This window comes from Pagrus pagrus (genome assembly GCF_965226575.1).
Source record: "Pagrus pagrus genome assembly, chromosome: 16".
NCBI lineage: Eukaryota > Metazoa > Chordata > Actinopteri > Spariformes > Sparidae > Pagrus > Pagrus pagrus.
In genome coordinates this window covers 21513760-21530359 of record NC_140200.1, presented here as the reverse complement: position 1 = coordinate 21530359, position 16600 = coordinate 21513760, and the positions used below count along the sequence as shown (strand labels likewise).

The 16600-nt window shown below is 40.0% G+C and overlaps 1 protein-coding gene across 3 annotated transcripts in view; it reads right to left on the bottom strand.

Moving 5' to 3' along the window:
* The window catches only part of galnt14 (UDP-N-acetyl-alpha-D-galactosamine:polypeptide N-acetylgalactosaminyltransferase 14 (GalNAc-T14)), a 194687-nt gene that overhangs the window by 57775 nt on the left and 120312 nt on the right, over positions 1–16600 (bottom strand). For all 3 annotated transcript variants that reach the window (XM_084378396.1, XM_084378395.1, XM_084378394.1), the window contains 2 exons: positions 14076–14174; positions 906–973 (listed from right to left, as the gene is read on the bottom strand). In XM_084378396.1, the coding sequence (XP_084234522.1) occupies positions 906–973; positions 14076–14174 (167 nt within the window). The remainder of the gene's footprint in view (positions 1–905; positions 974–14075; positions 14175–16600) is intronic.

Sequence of the window (16600 nt, the reverse complement as noted above, 5' to 3'; positions counted from 1 at the left end):
AATGGACTGTTGTTTGCCTGTTAGTCTGTGTTAGAAGTGTGTGTTTAGTGAGCAGCTACCTGTGTGAACGTGCGCTTAATAGCTTTGCTAAATGATTTTAAATGACTAGATCATTTCTGCTCGTGTTAGCCGAGGAAGTTAGGTTAACTGAATGTGTTTTTGTTTCGTTCTTTTTCTGCTTAGGATTTAGGTCATTTAATTGGGGAGATAGTAGCGTAGCCCGCTCACTGTATAAATAAATAATTTGTTAATCATTTGCACTGATTTACAATCTTCATCTTTTCTACTTATGTTATGCTCCCACACTCAAACAGGAGGTAATAGTGCATGTGTTGTGGACTATTTTCAGCAGCAGATTAATCCACATTTGATGCTCTCGTGTATTTGTAGCAACAGGACGGCATGCACAGTGTGTGTGTTCATGGTAATGAAGGAACATGTCATCCAGTGCAACAGTGTGGTTGTGGGCCAACAATGGAGCTCTGTGGCACAGAGGAAGAAGATATGTCAGCATACTTGTTAGTACACCCATTCATCGCTGGATTTGAGCTTTTCATTGAATTTGCTGACAATAACCTTGTTCTAAAGAATATAAATACCTTCAGTTTCACTCTTTTAACAATTTTCTCTGGTCTGTTTGGTCTCTTTCACCTGGACATTGCATCTCTGGAGACAGAGCTGACACAGCTGCGGGCGAGACTCTGTTCATAAGCAGCTCGTCCATCGGCTTTGACCCAGAATGGAGGTCTCTTTTCAACTCTATTGTACTCCTGAAACTGTGGACCCAGCTGCTGTGGACACATTCATCCCTCTGACCTGCTATGTAGGTCTCATCTCTGTTATCTCTGACCTGGAAGAGACTAGGAATGTGTGTGTTTGTGTACGTGTGTCCAGCTGCAGCTCACCGTCGTCGCTGAAGTCATCCACCAGAATGATCTCACGGATCAGATGAACTGGAGTTCTGTTCAAAACGCTGGAGAGACAAAAGAAAATATTAGTCTCAGATATGCACAAACACGAGTTTATAGTAAACAGAATGCATGTGAAATATGCAGGAAGCTGACAAGTAAATGCCAACCTGCACACACACACACAGCTGCTCATGAATCCATTATGTACGCACTGCACGGCATATGAAACAACATATTGAAAATGTCAGCCCAAATTCCTGTTATGAAAATGTATGACGTGTCGCCTCTAAAAAACTATTTCATTAAAGAGGGAGATTGAAACATAAAAAATTCATAACTTTTACAGGAAGAAAATAAGGAAATGTGTTTTGTTCTGGGTCGGTTTCTGCTCTCTGTTTATTTCATCATTTCTATTCCTCAATAACCTCCGTGTTCATCATCCCCTCCGGATAGGGCTGAGGAGGGAGGGAGGAGAGAAGGAAGATAGGTAAAGGTTAAGGACAGAAGAGAGGGATGGAGGAAAAGAGAGAAGAGTAATGACAGGAAGGAGCACAAAGAGACGGATGATAAGAGGGAGAGAATATGGAAGGTAAGAAGCAAGAAAAGGAGGAGGAAGATTGGGTTTGAGGATGGAGGAGTAAAGATGGGAGAAAAAATGAAGAAAGAACAAAGACAATAGAAAAGAAAAAGCAAAAACGGCATCAAGAAAGACAGAATACAATTAAAGTAAGGAGAGGAGAAGGAAGGGGAAGAAAATAGGATCCAAGGAAGATGTAGAGGTAAAGGAGGAGGCACAGCAGATGGAGAGAAAATGAGGAAAGAAAGGCAGAATAAAAGTTGGGAAAAGAAAAAGGAAGCGAAGAAACAAGGATGCCAGAAATAGTTGGAGGGAGCACAAGAGGAAAAGAGATGATGGAGCAAAAAGAAGGTGATAGGGAAGAAAGAAAAAGGGAGGGGAAGGATGAAAGTGGAATAGAGGATAGACAAGATAAGAGGAAAGTTGGGAGGGAAGGAGATTGAAGGAAAGATGACGACATAAAACTTGAGAAAAGAAAACTGGAAAGGAGAATGGAAAAAGTTTCATGTAGGGAGAGACATAATAAAAGGGAGAGAAGACTTTAAAAATAAGATGGGAGGGAGACAAAGGGACATTTTTTATATTGTCAACATTTATTGGTGAATGTACTGCTGTACTGTTGTTGCATATTTATTATTCTGTGTATGTAAATTTTATAAGATTTTTCACATTGATTCTGTTTTAGTGTCTTTAAACATCTGGCCAGAGGCAACAAATGGAAATTAGCCTTTTGGGTTCATTCTTGCTCATTTACAAGTCTTGTTTTTTTTTTAGTTATCTGAAGAAAACAAGGAGAATAAATGAACAAAGTGGAGCTGGGAATCACCACAGATTTCCTGATTTGATTAAAATTCCAATTGATTCATTCTGATTTCACACCGATTCAGTTGATATTCCAGTTACAACGGCAAGTTTGCTTGGATATAATGAGATTCTGAGAGAATAATGCTATAACTTGTACAAGGAACTAAAGCCAGACCCATACTTGATTTCTGGGGCCGATGCTGATGCCTGGCTGATTTTTTTGCAATAATTTACAATGACATCAGTGCATTGAAACTTACTAAACCACCTGCAAAATTGATAAATATAAATTTCCCCAAGCAACTTTTTCCGCATTATAGTCTTGAAAAAAGACTTTTCGTATAAGACATATCTGCCTTAATATACACAAACACAATACATTAGATAGAATAATACGATAATTTTGGGAAAATGTATATTATTGGCTATTATCACAATCAGTGAAATTACAATGTAGCAGATTAGTAGAAAGAATAATACTAAGCCTTAACAAGTGCAGCATGCAATACATCTGCAGGGATTTAGCGAGGAGAGAAAAAGTCTATGAGTCTATCTTAGCCTTTCTTATCACTCAGTTGTGCATAACCTTCATGTTTTGTACTTCTTGAGTGTGGAACCAGAAGCAGGTACTTATAAATATTGGCTGAATAAAAATCCATATCATATATTGTGAATATGTGATTTTATACATCTAATTATTAAACAATAATGTAGTCAGGGAACAAGAAGGTAATGGCAGGCTTACATATTTTGAGAAAAGAAAATAAGAACAACAAAAAAGAAAAAAAGAAAACACAATGTCCAATTCAAACAACGTTTGTGGCCATTGGAGGATAGAGTTGTGTATGAAACTCCGACACACACAGACAACAGTGGACAGAAGTATGTTCACTACACCAGAACACGGTCGAGACTCTCTGCATTAATAATTGCATAACTGTTTTGGTACAAAGATTTACCCGCCAGTACAGCAGATAGCCTTCAAAACAAAAAACCCAGCCCTAAACCACAGGTGCAATGGATCAAAGTACAATGGAGAAATCTACAGGAAATGGGGAGTAAAAATAGGCAGACTGTTGGAAGTGTGTGTGGAGCGATGGATGGAGTTTGGTAGAGGTGAAAGTGAAGAAAGGAGTGAGGGATGGAGGGATGGAGGGAGCTGAAGCTGATAATGCAGGAGGAGGAGGAGGAGGTGTGGAGCGAAACTCTCTGAGGGACCGGACCCCATCAGGAGGAATGATGGATGCAGGGAGGGAGGGGGAGGCAGAGCGAGATGAAAGAGAGAGGGAGAGAGAGAGAGAGAGAGAGAGAGAGAGAGAGAGAGAGAGAGAGAGAGAGGTGGCAAGCAAGTAAGGGAGACAAATAGTCCTGAGTGCAACTCTCTCTCTCTCTCTCTCTCTCTCTCTCTCTCTCTGGAGTGGAGGAGCGATCAGGAGAGATGGATGAACGGATTGATGGATGAGATGGAGGGGAGACGGGAGGCGAGGGGGAGGGAAGGTGTGGGGCAAGAAAATAAGAAAGAAGGGTGGAATCAAGATGGAGGGGGGCTAAAGATGGAGAAATGAGGTGATCAAGTTGAAAGTCAAGAGTGTATTTATCTCATTAGATCACATTTAATCCTCCACTGAATGCATCTATCTATTCCTCCACCCATCTTTCCATCCACCTATCTATCTATCCATCTATATATCTGTGTTACAGTGAGGCAGACAGACATGGATGGATGGACACAATCTCTTTTCATTCTTTCTTTCTTTCTCTCTCCACCTCCTCTCCTCCCTTTCACTACTTCCCCGCCTTTCTCTCTCTCTCTCTCTCTCTCACACACACACACACACACACACACACACACACACACACACACACACAGACACACACACACACAGGAGTTCCCATTCTCTGGTTCACAGGCCACTAGCTATGAGGCTTAACCTCCCCTCAGGCGTGCTGAGGGAGAAGCTATCTTCAGCTCACAGAAAATATTATCACCGCTGACAATACCGCAGTCGGCTGCCACAGAATAGCAGCTCTATATCTGCGCCGCTCATTTCCAACGCTCTATATATCAATTTTAGTGGGAATTTTTTGAAATATTTTCATTACCTACAGCTGCCATTTGGAGAGCGCTTTCATCCAAAGTGCCTTGAGAGCGTGCATTTTTAGAGCTGCATGTGCGGGCCTCTGGTGGGAATTGAACCCCACTCTCTGGCATCGATAGCGCTGCTGATGCTAAATGGGTACTGCTGTCTGACTGCCAGGGTGGGGGGTTCAATTCCCACAGGAGTCAACCCTGCTCAGCGTGTGTGCACTCACAGTCTAGCATAGAAGTTTGGATGAAAACAACAGAGGTAATGTCACAGTCTCCTGTCGGCCATGTTGTCACCCCTCAGCTCTTTGGTTGCAGCTCGAAAAGGTGACGGTGTCATCAAACGGACAACTGCACCACCTTATCAGCAATTAACAGGCGGGAAGAATTTATTTCTGTTCAGTTAAGGACTGATGTGTTTGATCGATTTTGTCTCTTGTCAACTGGCAAAGGCCGGCCCATCTTGTGCCCCTCTTCCTGCCAAGTGCATGCTGGGACAGGATCCAGCCCCACACAGTCCTGAACGGGATAAGCAGTTTAGAGAATGGACAGATGGATGGAGAGTCAATTAGCTCGCTAACTATAGCATTAGGCTGCTAAATGTGAAACAGGTGTGGACTGAACTCAAGGAGAACGTTTTAGTATTTGTAGACATTCAGATGAGTGTTTAAACTGTGGGACTACATCAAGGTCAGGAGCACTTGCTTTTATGTGATATTGAGTGAATGATAACTTTGTGCCATAAAGTTTATGGTATTCCTGAAGTGTCTGCCGTATATATGAGAGATGAAGAAGAAAGAGACACATGAGAGCTTTGCAGAAACATGAATTTATCTCGTAATTGCTTCACACTCCTGCTTTATTTTCTTTTAACTGCAGTTGGGGCCCCAGTACAACTTGCTTGTATTGTTAAGAAAACTGGCCACTTTCTATTTTATAACTATAACATTTTTGTTTGCTTTATTCTAAGCCACACTAGCAGCGAGGCTCCAGTCCACCACTTTGTTTAAACCAGATTTTCAGATGGATTGACGTGAACATTTATACGTACATGCTCCAAAGGATGAATCCTACTGACTTCGATGATCCCCTGACGTGGCCTGTAGACCCAACGTGAGACATCCATGGTGGAATGGGATGAAATTGGTTTGGGCATTTATGACGCCCTGAGGACAAATTGCAAGCATTTTGGTGATTCCTTAACTTTAACAATGACTTAACAATGACTCTCAAGGTGCTAAAAACCCTGCAGAGGTTAAATAACCAGGGTCCCCTCATCAGTCTGTTGGAACTGAAGAAGCCTTTTGGATGAGAGGTTGAAACGTTTTCAAGAAAGTCAAGCAAGCACTTAGTTTCAACTACTGTGGCCAATAAAGCTGGTGTTAACAGTTTGCTCAGGCTGAGTGAACTGACTCATCTCAAACAATTACTCAGACAGCACTTCACTACGACAGGGCAGTCTACTGTAAATTTCTGTGTCTGAAAAACTTCTTCAAGCTCCAGTTTTAAACCATTTAATTCACTTTTGTTCGTTTACAGACAACTCTGGTCCTTACATGAAGGCAGTAGAAGTGCTGCTGTGTGTGTGACGTAACTACAAAACCTCTATTACAGGTTTCAAATTGTCTCGCCTCTCTGCTGCCCAGGATTTATTTACACCTGAGAAGTGATGCTTTCAACTGTTGTGAGCAAGATATCTTCTGCTCTGTTGGTTGCTGTAAAAACACAGTGCACCTCTCGCTTTCATGTGTATTGGGGCATTTTGTTTTTACTCTGATTGTAAATCAGCTGCAAAATTGCTTTTCACTAACTTCGTTCCCTTCAGGTGAAGAGTCAAATTAGTTTCTGCTGTTTGTGTGGTATTAGATTGTGCTCAGGGTACAATTTTGTTTCTGTTTATCCTCTCTAAAGCTCTCTCGCTTTCCATCTTTCTCAGTGCACACCTCAGCTCGGTTCCCTCCCTCTTTCTCTTCCTCTCTCTGCCTGATTGGTTAGCTGACAACTGGTTCTTCCATCCTCCACCTTGCTAGAGTAATTCATCAGTCTTTTCTCTCCACTTCTGCATCCAAGGGTCTTTCCATTCATCCGCATCCTGGCATCTTTCTACAACCAATTTCTCTATCAGCACCTCTGACAGCCATGGAAGAATCTCACTCGATTATTTGAAAAAGCCATTTTTATTCTTGGATATGATTCATTTTAGAAGTAAAGACATTTTAAAATGTGTACCAATGAATATTCTCCCTTAAAAAAAACACAAATGTAGCTTTTTTAAGTTAGACTCTGCATCGTTTTCAGTGCATCTTACATCTTTCTTGCACTGACAGAAAGTCTTCCCCAGCAGATCCACAGAAACTGCTCTTAGAAAAAAAAATCCTGATTCAGCCACTCAATACAGAATGTTCAGTTCTGTGTAACTACCAGTGATGCATTATGCTATATATCTGCACACAGTAAATACTGTCTCGTCTATGCTGATCTACAGTGCTGTACATCCACATTTATCAGCCCTACTGGGGTCAAAAGGCTAGTTTGTCCACATTAAATACAGCCTTGTCACTGCTAATCTACCATGATCTATATTCACTCATTACTGTCTGATGATGTTTATTTAGTGGATGCTGCACGTATAAGCTCATCAGCGATTATCCAATGCCTCATACAGACACTGCAACCGAATAAAAAGTCTCATTACTGATGATCTGTAATGCTACATATCAGCATCCTGTAAACACTGTGTAATCCTGACAAATATTGTCTAATCACAGCTGCTGAATGTATTTAGTGAGTGTTGTCTAATCAGGAATGTTTAATACTGTCTGATAAACAGGATCTCTGGAGTGACTATTCGTTTGTAAAACCATTGACCATTGGTCAAAATCTGTGAAGAATCAATGTAAATCAATGTGTAAGTCAACACTAATTGCAAAAAAATTAGACTCTCTAAGAAGTAAATAAAAACAGAATGCAATCATTTCACATCTCTTGGCGCTCCTGTCCCAACTTGTTTGAAACGTGTTGCTGGCATCAAATTCAGAGTATTCTCTTTTTTACTGTTTTTACTTGACCAATCCTAAATCCTGCCCCCTATTTGCTGTTGCTAGGTCAGACAAACTTGACAAGAAACATAGCTATGCCAATCCTGTTAAGAAGGCCACAACAGTGTTTAACCGATCAGCAAAGATTACAGTAATCAGTGGAAGGATATCTTCACTATGGTAAGTTTATGAACCAAGTATGTCTCTTTTTCCCCTTGTTGGGTCGATTTAATATACCAATCAGCCTCACGATAAAAACACTTAAGGTGGAGAGAATGACATTGATAATTTCGCATCAAAGCAATGTGCTAGTTGGAAACCTTGGGTCCTGGCCTTTAATGTGGATGCCACCTGACAATGAATCACCCACCCAAACACCGTTGCAGTCCAAGCACAGCCCCTCACGGCAATGGCACACTCTGATGGCAGTAGCACCCCCAATAGGACAATGCACAGGAATGGCCCAAGGAGCCTGATAAAGAGCTCAAAGACATGGCTTCCAAATTTGACAGATCCCAATCTGATTTAACATCTGTGGGATGTGCTAGAACAAGTCTGATCCATGGAGGCCTCCCCATGGATCCACTGCCAACGCCCTAGTACCTGATACCCCCAGAGGTCCCGTGTCCGTGCCTTGATGGGTTAGAGTCAAGTCTGAGTCATGGTGGGGCCTCCATGGAATTGGATGTGTTCCATGTAATCCCATAGATACTTAATCAGATTGGGATCCTGGGAATATTGTTGTGTGTCATTACCATCTGGGAGTGCTGTTCCCAAGGCTGGGTGATGCATGTCAAGTGGCATCCATATGAACACAGGAACCAAGGTTTCCCACAACACCAAGATGATCAATAGTATCACTTGACCTGTCAGTGGTTTTAACGTTGTGCCGTCTGAAAGGTTAGCAAATGATCACATTAAGTTTATGTTGTACATGCGTCCCCATGTTACTGTAATTACACACACAATATGTTTGCTCCGATGGTGTGCAAGAAAAGTAAAAAGATGTAGATTGAAATAAATAAGAACTGGGTAGAACGCAGTACAATTTAATCTCATAGAGAACAGCAAACTTGCAGTAGGAAGCAAAGACTATCAATCTGCTTAATGACCTCTTCTTAATAAATCCTGAGTGATCAGTTGTAGAGGAAGTGATCCGGACTCTTTACTGTGCGTTTTTAGGTCCACTGAATCACAAAGTGCTGAGCTGGTGCTGATCTAGAGGGACAGATCTCTCTTTCTCTCCCTCCCTCTCTTTCCCATGATGCTTCTGTGGCTCCTCTGTAATAATGAAACCTTTGCAGCTCAGGAGGCTGTCACACAAACACACACACACACACACACACACACACACACACACACACAGAGGGAGAGAGAGAGAGAGAGAGAGAGAGAGAGAGAGAGTCAAAATAAACTAAACCCATTAAAACCAAATATGTCCTCAAAAGCTTCACATCTCTTTTCTCTCTCGTTCTCTTTCTTCCTCTCCCTCTTCACCTGCTTATCTCTCGCCCAGCGGAGATGGGGAAGATGAGATCAATTTTCGGATCAGAGCTTGATTAAATATCGACAAGGCCTCGGCTCTCCCTCAGAAAGCAACTCTTTGATCATGAGATGAAAAGCTTTCAAAGTGCCCATCATTGTCTCAGAAATCAAACTTATTAAAGTTTGGCCTGCGTATCGTCAAGCCCCAAAGCGCACAAAAGCTCCCAAATTACACCCCTTTATAATGTAATTGTGGGCATTCAACACGCTCTCAGTGTTTTCAGAGTCCCCGCAGCAAAGCATGATTGCAGATAGTAAAAAGAAAATTTATCTAGCTACTATCTAGCTATTCAAGTATTTTTTTTCCTGCTTGAAAAGTGACGCCTGAAATTAGATTGCAATTTTTTGCTGTCTTTGACTAAAGATCTTTCAAAGCCTCTAAGCAAAAGTTTCATAACACTGAATGCCTTTTGTGAACTTTCTGGCTACGATCCAATGGAGACTAGAGAATAAGCAGATTGACATTTTTCAAAAGTATTCACCCCTGAAAGAGTGGTGATGGAGGCTTTACCCCAGTACGCCGGAACATTATTACAGTTCGACACATTCACATTTGGGAACTGACATCATCTGCTGTTGGTTGTTGCGTAAATGATAGTGATTAGTAAACAGCAGCATCTAAGAGAACACTGACATTAGTATTATATTATAGCAGGTTAAGCACCTTAATCAAGGGCATTTTTTACTTTCTTTCTTTCTTTTTTCAAAACATTTGTTTTTTGTTGCACTGACAGCTTAGAGGGCTATAACTTGACTTCAGGGCAGCTTTGGGCACATTTCCATGTGTGCTTCTGAACTGCTATCAAGCCAGACTAGTACATAGACATAGGTGCACTGCGTCACTGTCGTGTTTGGCCTGAAAACAAGACAGTCTCAATCCATGGTCAAGTTAACAATAACAAACATGCATTGCAATTTACACTTTCAAAATAAAGGCCCCAAAAATACTTGGTTGGGTTTAGGAAAACATCATGGTTTTGATTAAAAAAACTGCTTTCAGTCAAAACTGACTATTAGCTTCTCACGGGACTAGAACCCTCCTTTTAATTAACCATGTGACCAACCCTGACCTCCTCTAGTCATAGACCTGCTGGTACTCCATCCTCATACAATCTGCGACTAACCATCCCTCATACACCATCCTATAGATCAGCAGGTCTGCTACAGGCTTTCGCATAAGACTGGGCTGATGCCTCAGGTTTACTGTTAATATAAATATTACTAGTTAACAATAACTCTCTCACACTCATATAGCACACAGTTTAGATAAAAACTGACTCAAGGCTCTGGGTCCTTTTTACACTTTTCGGCCATGCAACTATTTTAATCCAAAGGACAATTCCACAATGTCTATTTTTGCTTTTTGTCTGCAACAACATGCTGTACTCGTGACAACTTGCATATCTTGAAAGTCAGAAAACAGTTTAAAAATGGTCTTTCCTCCAAAGTGCAGCAACGTGACACAATAACTTTGAAAAAATAAGAAAGAAAAGGTGACAATTATTTCAACTCTCTAAGTTTTACTTTTAGAGCACTGCACTGAAATTGGCTCGCTGTAAGGTAGAAAATCAATCTAAAAATTAATAGTTTGCTTTGGGTCAGCAGTAAAGTAAATTACACAGACTTTGTAGTCAATGGGCCAAAACCTGCAGACCTGATGGTCCATTAAATTTCCTCAAGCAAGGCAACAACACTTCAAGATCTAGTCGACTGCAACTCTGACCTCGGACCTCTCTGTGGAATTAAAAAGAAACTAAAAAGACTGTAAAAAACATACAAAAAGGTGAGTTCACTCTCGCCAACTAAAGAAGAAGAAACATTTTCTAACAAATATATTGTCAAGATACTTTGGAAACAACTTTGAAAACTTTGCTTCCACAGCAACCAAACACCGCTCTCAAAAAACTGTTGTGTTTGCAGCCTTTGAACATTTAAAATCTCCACAAAACAGACAGTTGCTCCACACTTATTATCTCATTAGTCATTACATCACCATGTTCTGTCTGTTGGCTTGTTTCTCCTTGTCAGCTGCTGTCTTGTGATTCACTGACTCATGAAAAAAAACTTTAAATGTCAAGAGAATTCCTGTAAAAACTATTCAAATTTACCCAAGTACTTCAGTGTGCCTGTAACGACAGCAGGTGAAGCACTCTTAAAGTGAACACTTTTCTGTGAACCTGATGCACTTTGATTCAATGGTAAAACAGGAAATGTCAGCTTGAAAAAGTAAGATAAATCATAAAATGTCAAAAGCTAAGAGTTGATCCAATCAGTTCTACAATGTCTGTTGAATCATTGAACAAATGATGTTACCTTTCATATTTGCTCTCAGTCTTTGTAACTGAGAGCAAAGACCACAAATTCAAGGAGAATGTCTGCAACTCCAATTTTTGTAAAATTAATCACATCGTCCCCTCTCTATGGAGGCAGGCTTTTCACAGCAGCTTCATCTGGTTGGACGACACTTTGTTTGAACTAGTTTGTTCGCTTTTAGTAAACCCTTCAGTCTCGCACTGATTAGTCCCAGAAGCAAGAAAACACATCTCTGCTGCCCTTAAATCCTTTCACACATGGATTGGCATGTTAAATGACATGTTTTTAAAACAGCTGACAGGTCGGCAAAAATGGCAAACAAGATTCAATTCTTATGTTTCATGTCATGAACGTTTAATCATGAAGATTCAATATTCCTAATTGTTCCTATTCCTATTGTTATTTCATCGAGATGTGAAGTCTTATGAACCCCACACGTTTTTTCCATCCTTCAAGAGACATTCAACAGCAGTGGTATGCACTTAAAGGATAAGTTCACCCAAAAATTTTATTCTGTCATTATCTACTAACCTTCCTGCAGAAGGCAGGTGAAGTTTTGTAGTCCAAAAGATATTTCTGGAGCTTCACAGTAGCACCGTTTGGCTGAACAACTAAAGTAGACAGAGATTTCTTTTAAAACAACAGAAAAAAAACATAAAATGGCTCCATACAACTCGTACAGTGTAATCCAAGTCTCTGCAAGACCCGAGATTGATTTTAAAAGATGTTTTTTGCACACTTCTTAACCTGAAATCTTCACTGTAGCTTCTGATCTAAAAGCGTTCGCACACACCTGTCTGAAGTGGGTGCACAAGCATTAAGGGCAAATAACATCTTTTCAAATCAATTGGAGATCTCAGGGATTCCAGACTTGGATTATGTTGGACGAGCTGTATGGAGCCATTTTGTATAGCTACGTTTTATTTTATTTTATAATTTATTTTTTTTTACGTTTTAAAACAAGCCCCCAGCTACTTTAGTTGTTTAGGAGAATGCTGTACGACTGTTTTGCTCCAGAAATGTTTTGTGGACTGCGACACTTCACCTGACTTTCCATCAGCATGAGGGTGAGTACACAATGACTGAATTGTATCCTTTTCTTTAATCCTTTAATTAGAAAGGAACGACTTGGATGCCATCTTGGAATACAGTATCCTAAAATACATCCATGGCAGACCTTCCTTTTTCTCTCACTGCTCATGCCAACCAACACGTACTTCCACTGTTTGATACATACTGTATGAACAACATGTATGTGTTTAACATTTAGAGCAGCTAGTGTTGATAACTGCAAACTGAAAATCTTGCATGATTTTGCTATTATGCTGTATCAGCCTGTATTCTGCAAGGGCACTAACACAATCATAAAATGTCTAGATATCTTTTTAAAAGCAGATATGTTCGTCTTAAAAAAACCCCCAAATGTTTGCACCAATAAAGAAGCTTCAGAGGATCCTGGTGAGAGCAAATGTTCCAAATTCTCAAACTAAAAATAAAAAGCCGCTCCGAGTCACCAACAGAAACACACATACATACACACATACATACATACATACACACACACACACACACACACACACAGACAGCAACACTTACATACAGAGAGCCAAAGGGAGCATAGGGGCTCAGGGAGACAGATTGTCTTTTAATTGGTTGAAAACTGCAGAGCTTTGAGAAGGGCTGAAGGGGAGGACGCACACAAACACGCACGCACACACAGACACACACAGGAAACGCAAACACACACACACAAACATTCACACCAAACACGCAGTGTCCTCTGTGATAGCGAGGAGACGTGGCCGGTCCCTGCTGACTGACTGGTATAATGAGCTGAATCCAGGCCAAAACCTAGAGGTGTGTGTGTGTGTGTGTGTGTGTGTGTGTGTGTGTGTGTGTGTGTGTGAGCATGTGTATCTGTCGGTATTGTGTGTTTGTGTGGCAACCTGCTGGTATCATCAAACTAAAAGACAGAACGATGGTCCAGAGATTGAGGGCCAGCAGAGTAAATGTGTGTGCGTGTGTGTCTTTATGTGTGTTTGTGTGTGTGTGTGTGTGTGTGTGTGTGTGTGTGTGTGTGTGTGTGTGTGTGTGTGTCTTTATGTGTGTGTGTGTGTTTGTTCTGCTGTGCCACCACTGCATCACTACTGTAACTTTTGCTCAGTGTTTCTTTGCTCATCAGCCAAAAGTTTGACTGACACTCAAAGAACTAAAGATGCTGATTTTCAATATTCTGTCAGAATTCAGGGTCATCAAATTGAACTATTTCCTTGCAAATCTGACCTGGACGTACATAAATTACATGTAAAATTACACCTTGCACCTCTTCAGATGTTATTAAATGATAAGAACACAAACCCAGATCCTGAAATTTACAATATTCAAATGAAACATTTAACTAGAATTACCTCCACGCACCAGTCAAATTACTGTTCCTAAGCTACAGCGTTGAAAAATGGCCTGAACATTTTATGCAGAAAATTATATCAAGTCATAGTGAATTGGACCTTTGACCTTTTGGATAGAAAATGTCATAGTTTCATCATTTTATTCCATTAGACATTTGTAAGAAATTGTTGTTATGATTATCATATGAATTGTTGAGTAGGTCACAGTGACCTTTGACCACTAAAATCTGTTCATCCTTGAGTCCAAGTGGACATTTGTGAAATAAAAAAAGAAAATAGATATTGCGTTTGCATAATCACTGGTGCAGCTACTACTGTAATAGTAGTAGATAATATGGCTACTACTGAGCCATAATATCTAAAAAGTCTCAGGTGTGTGTGTGTGTTTGTTACCTCCTGATGGTGCGCAGCAGGGTGGATCTGGCCTCGTTGTGGAAGGTGATGATGATGGAGGTTGGAGGAAGATCAGAGTCGTAATGGAGAGTGGTGCACCTACAGAGAGAGAGAGAGTGAACATCATTGATCCAATGGAAGGCATTTCCCATGTTAAGGTACATTTAACACAGTTAGTGAGTTTATGCAGTTTATTCAAATATAAATATTAAAACATCCCTAAAAGATCCTCCATCATTCAAATAAGAGCATCTGGAGAAATCAGATATTTATCTGGTTTCATTATGAACAGCTGAGACTTTAAAATATGTCATCAATTCAAACTGAGAGCTGATTTTCCTATTTTTTATAAAGAAGCTAAATATGAAAAATGGGGGTTTCTGATGGAGCAAAGGAAAAGTTCTGAAATAAAGAAACCAAGATAAAGAACAAAAGTAAACTGTTTTGACAAGTATGAAGAGATATCATCAAAACTTCAGCTGTCTTCACAAGTGCACACACACACACAAACACACAACCACGCACGCACATGCACACACACACACACACACACACACACACACTGATCGAGTGATCAGATGAGACCTGTTAAAGATGAATTATAGATAACCAGCGAGAGACTCATTAAAATACAACACATGACAGAGTGTGTATGTGTGTGCCTGTGTGGTGCCTTCGCTGGGTCAGCAGCCTTTTCTTCTAAAAGAGCAGACACACACACACACACAGTATAATGAGAAGACTGGCCTTTACCTGTCAGATTGATGGATTGGTGACATTTTCAAACAGAAACAGTCTGCTTGTTCTGTTCTGGCCTTCAATTTTTTTTTTTTTTTAAAAACCTTGTCTACCTTAAATGTGTGTGTGTGTGTGTGTGTGTGTGTGTGTGTGTGTGTGTGTGTGTGTGTGTGTAAAACTTAACACATACACTGCACCATCAGCCGGCTAAACACGTGTTTCTCTGTTGCTTATCTAATCTACTAATGTTTCATGTTTATTGAAGGCGTTGAGGATGGAATATTACATTAAAAATAATGTAATAAGAAAGATTTAATGGATTTCCCCATTTTATCACAGAGTTCCATACTGCACGAAAAGGAAAAACACAAAATGTCAGCTGTTGAGCCTTTTTGCACAATTTGAGGCGAAAATCAGATGAAAATGAAGAATAAAACACGGACAGGTTCCGTTATTAAAAAAACACCAATGACTCGTTAAACATACAGTATGTAATTTCTGCCACTAGGGGTCTCATAATCGAAGCAATGAAAACAAACGTAGCTTGTCTTGTCTGTAGCGTGGGATCATGGGAGTTGTTGTCTGCACTGTTAAACAACCACCACTGTCAAGGAAAATCTACCTGACGTGACTCGCAGACGATGTGATGTTTTAAAGTTTTATTCACGATATATTTAGTCATGTTCACCATTCACCTTCCTCATTCTCTGACGTTTCATCTGATGTTAACCTGGAAGCTGTAGGCAACCAAATGAAATGCACTGTTACCATAAGAAAAATTATGTATTTCTCTGGGTTTGCACAGTGTTTGGAACACTTGGGGAAATGTAAGTACACGTCTCAACAAAATATATAACAAAATCTAGTTGTTTTTAAAAATGTTAATGCAGATATTTTACACATTGTACCTTTAATGTAAAAAATTCCAACTTAAGCTCTTTGGAGTCGTACACCACCTAAAAACCAGTCTTCTCGTGACATGAAGAATTAAAGACTTCATATAATAATTCATAAGATAAAAGTGTAAGTAGATTTATAGATACTGATGATTAAAATCTAGGTGTAACTTAAATTAGTTTTATTTGCTGTTTGTTGGCACTGAAGAAGAAGAAACTTATTTTCTTGAAGAAAATGTTGAAATGTCTACATGTAGTCATTTTATTTCGGTGGAGACAGAACTCAATTTCAAATACATAAAATATTGTTGTTTTTTTTAATAATACATAAATTACATTAATTAGAACAGTCAACTAAAACTATAGGTGTTATGTTACGTAATAAACATCACATATTTATTTTTACACCTTCCAGCACAGAGTGACAGCACTACTTTCTGTAACATCACTACTCCTCCCTGTTTATGAGAACCTTAATGTGGTTCTTGATTTGCCACCGAGCAAGGTTCTCTGTTGCTGCCCCACTTTGTAGTTTAAAAAGATAAGATGCATATTTTTCACAGAGAAATTCAACTTGTGTAACTCCGAGGCAAGAAACCTGCTGACTTTTCAAGCCTTTGAAATAAGATGACACCAAAAACGTGTTGACTCGCTGTGATCCGGGAGAAAAATCCCTATCAGAGGACATCGACAAAATGTTTCATAAAAAAGGCCAGAATCTCTATGAAGTCTGGTCAGTTCAGTTTATCTGTCCCGTCAGAAAACATGACTTCCTGTCTAGCAATTCTGCATCATGTCCCCCAACAAATACTACTTTATGAAAAGAGCTGAATATACTCTAGACTTTCATAGAGTTTCCAGCTCCTACAAAAACCCAGTGTGTCCCGTCAA